The sequence below is a fragment of the Agelaius phoeniceus genome, chromosome Z (genome assembly GCF_051311805.1).
Source record: "Agelaius phoeniceus isolate bAgePho1 chromosome Z, bAgePho1.hap1, whole genome shotgun sequence".
Classification (NCBI taxonomy): Eukaryota; Metazoa; Chordata; class Aves; order Passeriformes; family Icteridae; genus Agelaius; species Agelaius phoeniceus.
Genome location: NC_135303.1, coordinates 62,587,644 through 62,600,030, shown reverse-complemented (window position 1 = coordinate 62,600,030; position 12,387 = coordinate 62,587,644). Strand labels below are relative to the sequence as shown.

At 38.6% G+C, this 12,387-nt stretch overlaps 2 protein-coding genes across 2 annotated transcripts in view; both read right to left on the bottom strand.

The window, feature by feature from the left end:
• Positions 1-287: 287 nt before the first annotated feature.
• Positions 288-2,013, bottom strand: CER1 (cerberus 1, DAN family BMP antagonist). Its single transcript, XM_054652758.2, has 2 exons — positions 1,486-2,013; positions 288-581 (listed from the first exon to the last, which is right to left on the bottom strand). Exons 1-2 carry the CDS (start codon positions 2,011-2,013, stop codon positions 288-290), a joined length of 822 nt encoding a protein of 273 aa, XP_054508733.2.
• Positions 2,014-12,041: 10,028 nt separating this feature from the next.
• Positions 12,042-12,387, bottom strand: part of FREM1 (FRAS1 related extracellular matrix 1) — a 56,570-nt gene continuing 56,224 nt past the window's right edge. Inside the window, 1 exon segment of the mRNA XM_077171818.1 lies at positions 12,042-12,241. Within this exon segment, the coding sequence (XP_077027933.1) occupies positions 12,042-12,241 (200 nt within the window).

Below are 12,387 nucleotides of genomic sequence, written 5' to 3'. Positions count from 1 at the left end.
TGTTAATTCAGTCTTTGTTGACTAGCATGCAAGAAACAATGATAGGAACGGTGGAAAATTTTTAAAGTTTTCCCTTGTTAAAGACCTTTACACATAAGTCCAGTAATTTCACCTCATTTTCCTTAACGGCTGCAAGGAAACATTTGTTACACTTTGGGTGAAGTTATTGTTGAAACAGAAATCATGTAGAAAGTCTACATTTTTAATGTTTTTTTGTACTAGAGTGATGACAACTTGTTTTTCATTGGCAAATTCTTATGATCAGGTTAAGAGGTCCTTTGCGCAAGTTAATTGTGCTCATGTACATTTTCATAAAAGTCTGACAGTAGAGATCCAATCACAGGGTCTTTAATCTTCCGACTTTCACATTTACACTCTTCTACAATCATGATTTCTTTGACCACTGGAACAGAATCAGTGCAGTTGAGATCCAGGCGCTTCATGGAGAACTTGCTGGGCAAGCAACGAGAACAGAAGGTATAAAGATGATCTTCTGAACCAGGAACATGAAAAGAACTGCATTTTCCAAAACACAGATTATTCTGCACTGTCACCTTCTCACAGTTGTTATGAGTAACACCCTGAAACAGAAAGCAGTTTAATGTTTCTGATGCAGAAATGACCCCATGGACTCTGCTAGAAGGCATGAGCAAAAAAAAAAAAAAAAAAAAAAAAAGAAAAAGGAAAAAAAAAGCTACTGCACTTTTTCCTTCTCAGAACAAGTACAGGTTTCTAGGCAACATCTGTATGTATGTATGTCTGTGTGAAATAAATTTAGTTTTGGATGAGAAAAGACGTGGTCCTTGACAGATCGTGGTTACAGAAACACTGAGAATTGATGGTGATTTACAAGGAATACAGCACTTTTACCTATACTGTTTGCTTGTCTTAATGTTTCAATGTGACAAAATGGCTTCATCTAAGCATGGGACAATTTACCAGTTCTCTGAAATTCTTAGCATAGAGTTAGACATAAGCATCACTTTTCTAATTAATACAGAAAAAAACAATCCTTGCTTAGGTGTAAGAGAACAACCAGCTTTTCCTGTAAATACTTGTTCTGAGTCTCTGTATGCACGTGTGCACACACACACACACACACACACACACACACACACACACACGTATCTATACATATATATATTAGAGAGAGATCATAATTCAGATGTACAAACAGTTGAGATATAATTTATTGAATGGATAATTACTCATCATCAATTTCCTTCCTGCTTAGACCATGTCGAATATCTGTGCATAAAACCAATAAATAACTCTATAAAAATTGAGTCTGCAGCTTTCCAGTGCTGCAATTCAGCAGTTTGCCTCATCAGACTAAACTTTTTCATCAGAGTCTTTCAGCCACTTTTGGTCAAGTGTTCTGAAGGCCTTTGACTAAGCCACTTAAATAACCCATGTCCCTTTAGTTGCTGATTACATGAAATGGGGGAAAGGCCTGTTTGTTGATCTTGGATACTTGTATCTTACCTGAGCAAAAGGCAGGGTTCTGCAGTTTTCTTGGTGCATTTCATTGGTCTTGATTGGCAGGACAACCTCTTCAGATGCTGAATTTTTCTTTAACATGAAATGGTCCCAAAATTTCTTGGCATCTTTTCTGTAGGGAACTTCAGATTCTCTCTTGCTGGAATAATGGGATGGAGAGAGGTTTTCCACAGGAGAGGTCTCTCTGGATGCAACCCAGGTTCTTGGGTTTTGATCTGCATGGAGTCCTGCACTGGGAAGTATGAATCTGGACATTTTTTTCTCCTCTTTCTTCTCACTTCCAGATGCTGTCTGTGGAATTGATACAAAAAAGCTTGGTACTTTCAGGGTCTCTTCAACTCCTTCTGGGTTCTCGCTTATCCGCTCAGGAGAACTTTGGCTTTCAAACAGATTTTTGTTCAGGTAGAGAAAGTGCTGAAATGGCCCTCTGCTTTTCCTTTGCTGTGAATTTCTCTGTAGCTCTGTGGCTCCAAGACATGAGAGCACTAACATCTGAAGCAGAAGCAGTGACATGATCCTGGAAAGGGCAACCCTGTAGACCTGCTGCTTTTGCAGTGAATGTAGTATGCTAGCTTTATACAAGAGATTATGGCAGAGGAGAGGAGGGCTCAGGGGTGACCCTGGTGGGGCTAATTGCATTCATTTACTATAGATTACAATTATGATAGGGAAGTTTGTGTTAATGAAACTCTGCTTTCAATCTGAGTTATGTGTATTAGAAGCTCCTATCTGAAATCTAGTAACCCAGGATGTTGTGGAGTACAGAAGGAGTCAACAGGGGGAAATGTTTGGATAAGGTGTCTAGTTTAGGCTGAGGAATTAAGTAAACATTTGAGGTTGTGTATTAGAATGCTCAGTGTGGTCTCCATTGTTTATTTTGACTTTCTATTCCATACAGCCAGAGACTGTCAAAACAGGGAGTGTTATTTCATTACAATAGGAAAAGGCAAGCTGATTAAAGTTTGCTGAAACAGTAAGCTCAATCTGGAGACTGTGTTTTCAAAAGTTAAGTCTAACTTTGGACTTTCAGGTTTAGTATATGACCCAAGGTCTGCACGACTAACAGACTGCTGCTTAGACAGTCAGAGGAATCTGTCAGGAAGCACTAGTCCTCACTTCATCTTCCTCACAGCAGGTTTGCAGCTGCTGGAGTACAGACATGCCACTAGCACAGAGCAGAAGGTCTCAAGGTGAAGAAACTCTGCTTCCTGGGTTTTCAAAGGTTCTCTTACATCCTGTTCAGGCACCAAAGCCACTCCAGACATCCTGTCAAGTGATAATGATAAATGAATATTTAAATAAAATGCATAAAAAATAGATATTTATGATTCTAGCTATCAAAGTCTCAAAAGAAATACCTAAAGACTACTAGACTTTAAAACAGAGCCATCTTTTGCATAATTACCATGTTATGCAACATGTAAGAAAAAATAATGTGCTAGAACAGCATATAGAGAAAAGCTTTGGGAGAAGGAAAACTTATTTTCAATAAACATTGCAAACAGTGATCCCAATATTAAAATACAAAAAAGAAATTCGGCTTCAGATAATTTGCCATTTAGGTGTGCTAATCTTCACACACTCCTGTTTCTATGAAACTCCATCAGTAGACTCTAAAGTTTGTATTATTCTTGAAAAATTGTGTGTACTAGATGTATGATGTTACTTTACTTTAATTTCCAGGGAATTAATTTCTTGCCTAGAACTGCACTTTGATTCCACGCATCATATTTGTGTTCACCAACAATTTGAACTGAAGCAGTTGACTTTTGTAGCTAAAATACCTTTTATCTGATGTGTACTGCTAACAGTCACACAAAACTATTCAGTAATGCCTTTCAAACATGAAAATTTTGAAGCAAGATACATATTTGCAGGTCATCTAAGGACATCTCTGATGATGCACAGATAAAAATTAAGTAAATTGTAGAACTGGAATGATTTGGCTACCCAGACTACCTAAACTAAACTGGCCTGGGTGCAGTGTAACTGTTAACAAAGAATGTATAAAAATCTTAGTATTGACATATATGTAGAGATGTTTTGCTACTAATGTTACATTATAGTGCAATGGCAATGAAAAAAGCCTCTTCAAGATCAGAATCCACTCCTGGTACATACCATTCTGTCCTGTAACGTACAGCAAGAAGAGAAGCCTTTGGGACCTTCAGATGTAAATGTAAAAAATATTATTTACAGAAGGGTAGGGAAGAAGACCGAAGCAAAGTGGTGTCAGCAAGTCACTCTGCAAGCTGCTCTGCAACCCAAAGGCTGATAAAAGAGCTCTCTTCACTACTAGGTCAAGCCAGTTCTAGTTCCTGGGATCGGGATGGTGTTACCTAAGATCTGATGAGACCAAAAAGCAGCATGCTAGCTCTGGTTCTGCTAAGAAAGTCTAACACTGTTCCTTCATGCCTATAATAATATCTATGGCTGCTTTCCGCAAAGCAAAAGTGGTAAGATATGGTACATCTGGGCATGATTTTCAATATCTAAATACTACCATAATCTGTTTTGAAGTTGGCTGCCTATATAACTGTGTAGAGGTAGCAGGTCTCTCCTTAGCCTCTCTGCTTAGGCTCTCAGGAAGGCATCCCAGCTCAGACAGCAAGCTCAGATAGTCATTCTGAAGTTAAAAATAGCAAGCATTTGCAAGTCTCTTTGTGGTGACATTGACTGCATCGACCAATAATTGACTACTGGCATTGGACTGGGTACATAGTCATTATGTTCCAAATAGAACTAATCTCAGCTTTCTACAAAAAAAGATGCTGTTTCTTTTCTAAAAACTTGTTTTCCTGCCTGATTACCCTTTCATATAAGCATAACATGTTTTCACTGTTTTCTAGTTATTAAATCTTACAGCTATATGCAGCAGTGTCTTTCAAGCAGGCTTTAGTTTACCTTCATAGTAGCAATTTATTCAGGACATTCTGTTTTCACTAGAAATAGTCACTGTGAATGTTTGCCCATCCTTTTAAAATTGCCAGGTCTATAGATGATGAGTGCTATGCAAATGCAGAATGGTATTATTCATTTGTTTCAAAGCTGGAGTTTATTCAGTCATTAATGGACATTATCTGCGCTGCTAGTTGATGCCTAAAAATAATTTTTGGGCAGTGCTTGAATTACTTGCCTTCTGTTGAGCTAAATAGTCTCATCATACCATGATTGATGATAAAATCATTAAAATGGATTTTATGTATACAGTCCAATTCAATATCTTGTAATTTTCAAAACACATCTGATGTAGACAAACTTGTATCCAGATATATCTTTCACAGACCCCATATGAAGACCTCAGAACTAATGAATTATCACTATGCAGTTTATTCTCCAATAATTGTACTTATCAAAGAAGGCCATCTGTGGTCTTTGTTTTTCTGAGTTTCAGGAAGCAGATCACATACAGGCTGCATGGGAAATTTTTAATTACAAAAGCAAGAGTCCCTTAACAAGGTATGAGATGAAAGAACAGGCAATAGGTTTGTTTAGTTTTGTACTTCCAGCCTTAGTTACTCTACATCATTAACTCCTCTATGTTTCAAGTCCTCTGTTGCACTGTTTCTTTCTCCACTCATTTATGTTTTCCTGTTAACATTTCTCTGTTTCTTTTCTGTGTTCTGGCAAGAGAACTAAGAACAGCATTAAGTTTTCGTATGCCAGCTAAAGTGAAGGTGCTCACACTTTAGAACATTTTTTTATGGCTTCAGTGGGGCTAGTCCTTTCACATGTATTGGACCATGTTCTCCTGGCTGTAGGTACATACAGAGGACACAATGGGTGGTTCTGTCTCTGAATGGTACTGGCACATATGTACTGCCAAACTGACAGTATATCCAATTCCAGACCCAGCCTGATGAGTTTTCCTGGGTCTGTAATTGATTGCAGCAGATTGCTAAGGCATGGGACAGTGAGAAGACACTGGGAAAACCTGTGGGACAGAGCAAAAGGAGTTTGGGCAAAGGCACAAATTAGTGTCAGGAAGATGCATCTTCCTAGATTGTTGTGAATAATTTGAGAGAGACAGGTTATTCACTGAAGAATTTGACACCACCACCAAAATTTTTGTAATATAGTCCAAGGAAGATGCCCACAAGATTTTTTTTAGTTAATACAAAAATAGATACAAACTTATCTTAAAATTTCTTCTATATGCATAAAAGGATATCCTTTTACTCACTCTGATTATATGCAATTCTTCAGATACCAGATTCTTAATCACAGAATCACCCTTTCAGTCATTAGGGTTGAAAGGAACGTCTAAAGATCATCCAGCCCAAGCCTCCTGCCAAAGCAGGGTCACCTTGAGGAGGTGACAAAAGAATGCATCCAGGTGGATTTGGAGTGTCACCAGAGAGGGAGACTCTGCAGCCTCCCCAGGCAGCTGTTCCAGTGCTCTGCCACCCTCAGTGCAAAGAAGTTCTGCCTCATGTTGAGGTGGAATGTCTTGTGCTTTAGTTTATGGTCAGTGTACTTAAACCAGTTGCTGGGCACCACTGAAAAGAGTCTGGCACCATCCTCCTCACACCCACCTTGGTCTATTTCTACGTATTGGTGAGATCCCCTCTCAGTCTTCTCCAGACAAAACAGTCAGAGCTCCCAGAGTCTCTCCTCATGAGAGAGGAGCTCCAGACCCCTGGTCATCCTTGTGGCTCTTCACTGACCCTCTCCAGTAGCTCCTTGTCTCCCTTGTGCTGAGGAGCCCAGAACTGGACACAGCACTCCAGGAATGGCCTCGCCAGGGCTGAGTAGAGGGGGAGGATCACCTCCCTGACCTGCTGGCCACACTCTTGTCAGTGCACCCCAGGATGACATTGGCCCTCCTGGCCACTGGTGGCTCATGGACAGCTTGTGATGCACCAGGAGTCCCAGGTCCTTTTCCACTGAGCTCCTCTGTAGGAGGTCAGCCCCAGCCTGTGCTGGCACTTGGGGCTGTTCCTCCCCAGGTGCAGGACCTGGCACTTGCCCTTGTTGAGGCTCACCAGGTTTCTCTCTGCCCAACCCTCCAGCTGATCAAGGTCCCATTGAATGGCAGCAGAGCTTTCAGGTGGATCAGCCACTGTCCCCAGTTTAGTGTCACCAGCAAACCTGCTGAGGGTGCATTTGATCCCATCCTCCAGGTCATTGACAAGTAAGTTGAATAAGTTTGGTCCCAATATTGATCCCTTGGGAATACCACTATCTGCAGGCCTCTTGCTGGACTGTGCTGCACTGATCATGACCCTCTGAGCTCTGCCTTTAACCAGTTCCTGATCCACCTCACTGTCCATTCCTCTAACCCTCAATTTCCTAAGCTTACCTATGAGGGTTTTATGGAAGACAGTGTCAAAAGCCTTGCTGAAGCTCAGGTAGAAAACATCACTGCTCTCCCCTCATCAACCATCCTGCCATGCCATCACAGAAGGCCATCACATTGCTCAAACATGATTTGCCTTTGGTGAGTCCATCTTGACTACTCCTGCTAACCTTCTCTTCTTTTATGTGCTTGGTCACGGCTTCCAGAGTGATCTGTGCCAACACCTTTCCAGGGATGGAGGTGGGGCTGACTGGCCAGTAGCTTCTCAGGTCCTCTTTGTTGCCCTTTCTGAAGATGGAAGTGACACTGCCTTTTCTCCAATCATCAGGCATCTCTCCTCCATTACTTTTCAAAGAAGATGCAGAATGGGCTTAGCAACAACATCTGCCAGCTCCCTCAGCACCTGTGTGTGCAACCCATCAGGCCCATGGATTTGTGGTTTTGTCTGCCTAGCTGATCTCTAAACAAACCTTCAGTGGCCAAGGGCAAGTCTTCTTTTCTCCAGCCTTCCTCTCTTGCCTCCAGGGTCTGGGACTCCTGAAGGATGGCCTCAGCAGTGAAGTCTGAGGCAAAAAAGGAATTCAATTACTCTGCCTTCTCTATATCTTCTATCACCAGGATGCCCACAATATTCCTATAGGTCTCCCATACAGCCTCTCCCTCTTTCCGTGTTCCATAAATTTCTTGTTTGAGATTTGCTAGAAGCTCTCTGCTCATCCCTGTATGTCACCTGCCACCGTTTGATTTCTTGCTCATGGGGATACATTTGTCTTGATCTGGGAGGAATGCTGAATACTGACCAGCTCTCCAAGACTCCCTTGTACCTCTAAACCATGGGATTTCTCCTACTGGATCCTGTTGATTGGGACTACTTCTGATTTAAAACAAGACATTACCTCAATGCAAAAAAAAAAAAAAAAAAAAAGCCTTGGAAACAAGAGCTACTTTGTTCGTATCATTTAAGTGTACTGATACTGAGAAAAGTATTTAAGTAACACAGAGTTGTCCATACTACAGTCAGCGTAGCTTCTTAAAGGGTAACAAGGGAGGAGAACTTCCTCTGAAGAAGACTGAGGTTTCTGAGGGACAAGGACTTTTTCACATCCTTATTTAAATCAAGAATCATATTAAAATAATTTTTATAGACTGGCAGTCTTGCTTGAATTCATTCTTCTTCTTGTATATCTGCTTGCAGACCTACCTTTTCTTAGATTTATTTCTCAAAATAAACAGCATTTTTCTTTTCTGTGGGGTTAACTTATGGTACAAATGTCCTTATAGCATTCACTCAATAATAGGCCCAAACAGAAGAAAAAACTGATCAGAAGCTGATCAGAGTAAACTGTAGGTATATTATGCTTAACTATAAGGGCATTTATGTTATAGATTTATATTTTTATATATAAAATATATATCATATATAAAATATAATTTATTTATGCCTATATATGATATATATAAAATATAAAAAATATTTAAAATAAATTATAAAATATTATATAATGTATAAATATCTATAATTATATATTTGTATTATTTCTATTAATAACTAAAGTCATTATCTCTAGAAAATAAGTTTTTGTGCAATTTTGAAATTAAGAAATTCATATTCAATAAAGTATATTGTTGAGTTTTTATTAACACACATTACAGGGTTAAACATGACAATATATATAGTGTTTTGAACAGAAGAATTACCGTAGCACCAATCTTGTGAAGTAAATAATGCAGAATCACCAGCAGTCACTGAATCTTATGCATAATTCTCTCAAAGTTATTTTGATAATTTGAATGAATAAAGGCTTGAAGACATTCAATAAAGTATCCATATGTAGGAAGAAGATCTGGAAAACTTTTCTGATATTTTTCATACTAAATACTTCATATATATAAAGTTAGTAAAAACTTAAGTGTTTTAGAATACTTTGGTTCAGAACAAGTGCTCCTGTGACCTGTTGCCTATCCATTTTTTCCACAATCGTTGGCTTTGAGTTAACTACCTCCCTGTCAAATTTGTTTGAAATATTGACATATTTAAAAGATATTTGACAGGGAGTGAAAGTGGTTAAAAGTGACAAGCACACACAGTGCTCACACAGCCCATCCCTGTGTAGAAATCTAATGTAACTGCTAGATTCTTTTCACTTAGCATCTTGGTTCTGTTGCTCTTGGGTATGTATTTATGGATAGCTCTGGTGAAGTAAATCCTTTGTTTATCCAGAAAGTGTGGCATCCATATGTGAACACCAGAATTTACATGCTCCTTTTTCTTATTTTCAGCCTTTTGAAATACTCCTCATATCACTCCTCATAGTGTTGATCCCCTAAATACTGATTTTTCCTGGAGTTTACTCAGCATCTAATTCAAAAATGCTGAAGATTAGAAAATCCCCAAAGCTCCTCAGAACTGTAGGCCCATCCATTTCTAAACTTCTTAGAAGCCATAATTTCCTGTGTCAACAGAAAAAAAAATATTTGTGCTTTCTCTGATTTGAGTATGTTTTGTTCTTTGAACTCTAGTATCTAACAATGAAAATAAAAGATGTAAAGATCTGTGAAGAAATACCTATTTAAGGACAGGAAAAATAAAATTTATTAGTTAAATATTTGGAACAGTTAATTGTATTGGAAAAAAAATCAGCAGCCTTTCAGGGCAGAAATATACTTGGTCTGCAATATAAGAATTTTAGTTTCATTAGTGTATCGCTTTAGATAAAACTAAGACAGTAAACTCATGCAGTTCGCACAACTAAAAATCTGTTCTGTAGTAAAATCTTCATGTGCAGAAATCACTATAAAGTAGTTCAAATGAAGTACAGAAAAGGGAAAATTTCCCATACTCTCACAAAAGCAAACCTGAGGTCACTGTTGTGTCAGATGGCATGAGTCGTTTATTAGTTACTGATCAAGTAACAAGCACCTTTGTCAAAATCCCCACTCTGTTGATATCTTTAATTTATTAAATAATTGGGAGAGGTATTTGAATAATCTCAATAGGTTTTATCAAATTAGCACCAATAAATTCTACATCTTTTATTAAAAAAAGGCCCTAAAGAAATAAAAGTTTATGTCTCAGTCAATTTTCCCTGGAATTCCAGAATGCACCACTAAAAGATACTGAGTGCTTTTTTAGATGCTTTGTTTTTTTCTGTAATGAAAAATTTCAGGAATAAAATCAGGTCTAAACCCAGATATTCAGGAGTACTTGGCTTGGAGACAAGTAGCATATCTATGTTGACCTAGAAAACTCCTTAAACAAAAGAGTTTCTGTCTAGCAAAAGTGTCTAAAAACTTCTCATAATTATTACCTTAAAAAAAAAAAATTAAAAAGAGAGAAATCCTGGAAATATTTTTGTCTACATCTGTTAATAGCAAGAGAAAAGGCGAGGAGGTTCTGTCCCCAGCATGTTTTTTCTCTGATTCTGCAATGCACCCGTATTTATTGGCAGCAGTCCTTTCAGGGAGGCTCTTTCCTATATACAAAGACTGTTCAGCTGCTCATGGTGTTGATATAACTTGTCACAGGCAAGGAGGAAGGATGAGTAACCCATGCATGACAAAGGCAAAGAGGAGGAAGATATAACCCCTGAAACAGTGTCCTTTAGCTCAGAGAGCAGAGGTGATTCTACTCTGTCTGTCCCTTGCAGGACTGAGAAATTGCTATGAGTAACCCGAGAAAGAGGTTTTGCAGCTCTGTTGCAAAACTGATCCAGAGGCTGTCTGAACAGATGAGCAAGGGGAGATCAACTGCCAGCAGCAGGCAGGCAGATGGGAAGGATGAGGGTTCAGAGGTGCAGGGCAAATTCACCCTACTCACTTCCTAACCAACTGCCACACTCTGGTTCCTATTGAGAGGAGCTTTAATTTTTTTTTTTTTTTAGGAAGCCTATGCTGGGATCCTCATTTCATTTTTGTTTGGGTTTTTTGTTGGTTCTGTTTGTTTGTTTGTTTTTGTTTGTTTGTTTTTGTTTTGGTTTGGTTTGGTTTGGGGTTTTTTATCTGTTTGGATGGCTTTTTGGGGTTTTTGGTTGGTTGGTTGGTTGGTTGGTTGGTTGGTTGGTTGGTTGGTTGGTTGGTTTGGGGGGGTTTTTTTTGTAATTTTAAGGCTGGCAGTAAAATTTCCAAAAGCAAGCTTTTGTCAGGTCAAATATAAATCTACTATATTGTTACAAAATGGTTATAGTGCAACTGTATTTTTCTAAAATAATAAGTTCTGGCCAGCTGGTTTTTTCCTATTAATTGCTGAGTGTTAAGCCATTCTTAGAAATAAATCTGGATTTTTAAAAATTATTTTTAAAAGCCTCAAAATCCCTAATAAGGACTTAGATTAATACTTTTCAAAAGCCATAGCTGCTTTACTACAAAATATGTCTCATGATTACATTGGTTTATACACACATATAAATCCTATTGATATTCATGTATCAGTGAATATCCCCAGATAATATCCTAGGATTAAGTTTATATTTTTTTAATAAATCATCATTTGCTGTAAGATTTGATTTAGAGATGTCCCATTATTTAATTACACTAAAAATTACAACACCATCCTGCAGTTCCAGGAAAAAAAAAAAAAGAAAATTTTTGCTTAGGAATGTGAAACAGATGCAACTCTGTATGGGCAGATCCATTAGGTTCTGAAGCTGGCTTTGGGAGGTAGAAGAAATACAAGGCTTTGTTCCTGTTAGTACTCTGTCACCAGGCAATGTCCAGCCATTGGTACTTTTGTAAGATGTACTTGGGTATCCACCAAACAAACAGTACAGTACTTACATGGCATCACTCACATCATCACCCAAAAGATCTGGTTTTAGGCAACTGTCTACCTTTATTTCCAGCCCCAGCAGCATTCCTCTTAGTGTGACTGCAGAGAAAAACTGCAGTTCACAACTCTTCCTTTAAGAGCCAAGCGAATCAATTGATTTAAAGAGATTTCTTTAAATCTTTCTTTAAAGAGAAAGTACATTTGCACAGAAGTGCGATGAAAGCCTTGAGACGCAGCTCTTTGGTATAAAAATACTCATAAGTAAGTGACAGATCAAAGTCTTTGGGGAGATTTCAAAACCTTAACCTGGGCTTAGTTTTTGCATCTGATCTCTATACCTTCGTTAGTTGCCAGTGCATCTGCACCTCTGGCAGCATATAAAATAAGCCTTGCTGATGATTAGAATGGTTTTCTAACACAGCTAACATATTGAAACAGCATGAATGTCCATATTCTTTCAGAGACATCCTCCATCCATTACAACTTTCTTGAACATATATAGCTGTTTGGTTTGACCTTCTTGCAGTCAGTTGCTTGCCATTTTCCTCGCTTCTGCACAAATACACAATTTCTTCCTCTCACTGAAAAGTGGTAGGAGCCTCTTCTCCAGTTTATGTAGGTTACAGGCTCTCCTCCATTCCACTCCCAGTGTCCAGGATTGACTTGGTCATTCAAACCTGTGTGAAATGAGTAAGATCAAATCAGTGGTGTTTATTGTCACTGGAGCCAGATGCCAAGAGAGTTATGCTGTTCTGTAAGTTGCTCTTCATTAAAAAATGCATACAGTTGCATGCTGAGAGAAAAGAAAACATCTGATAGAAAA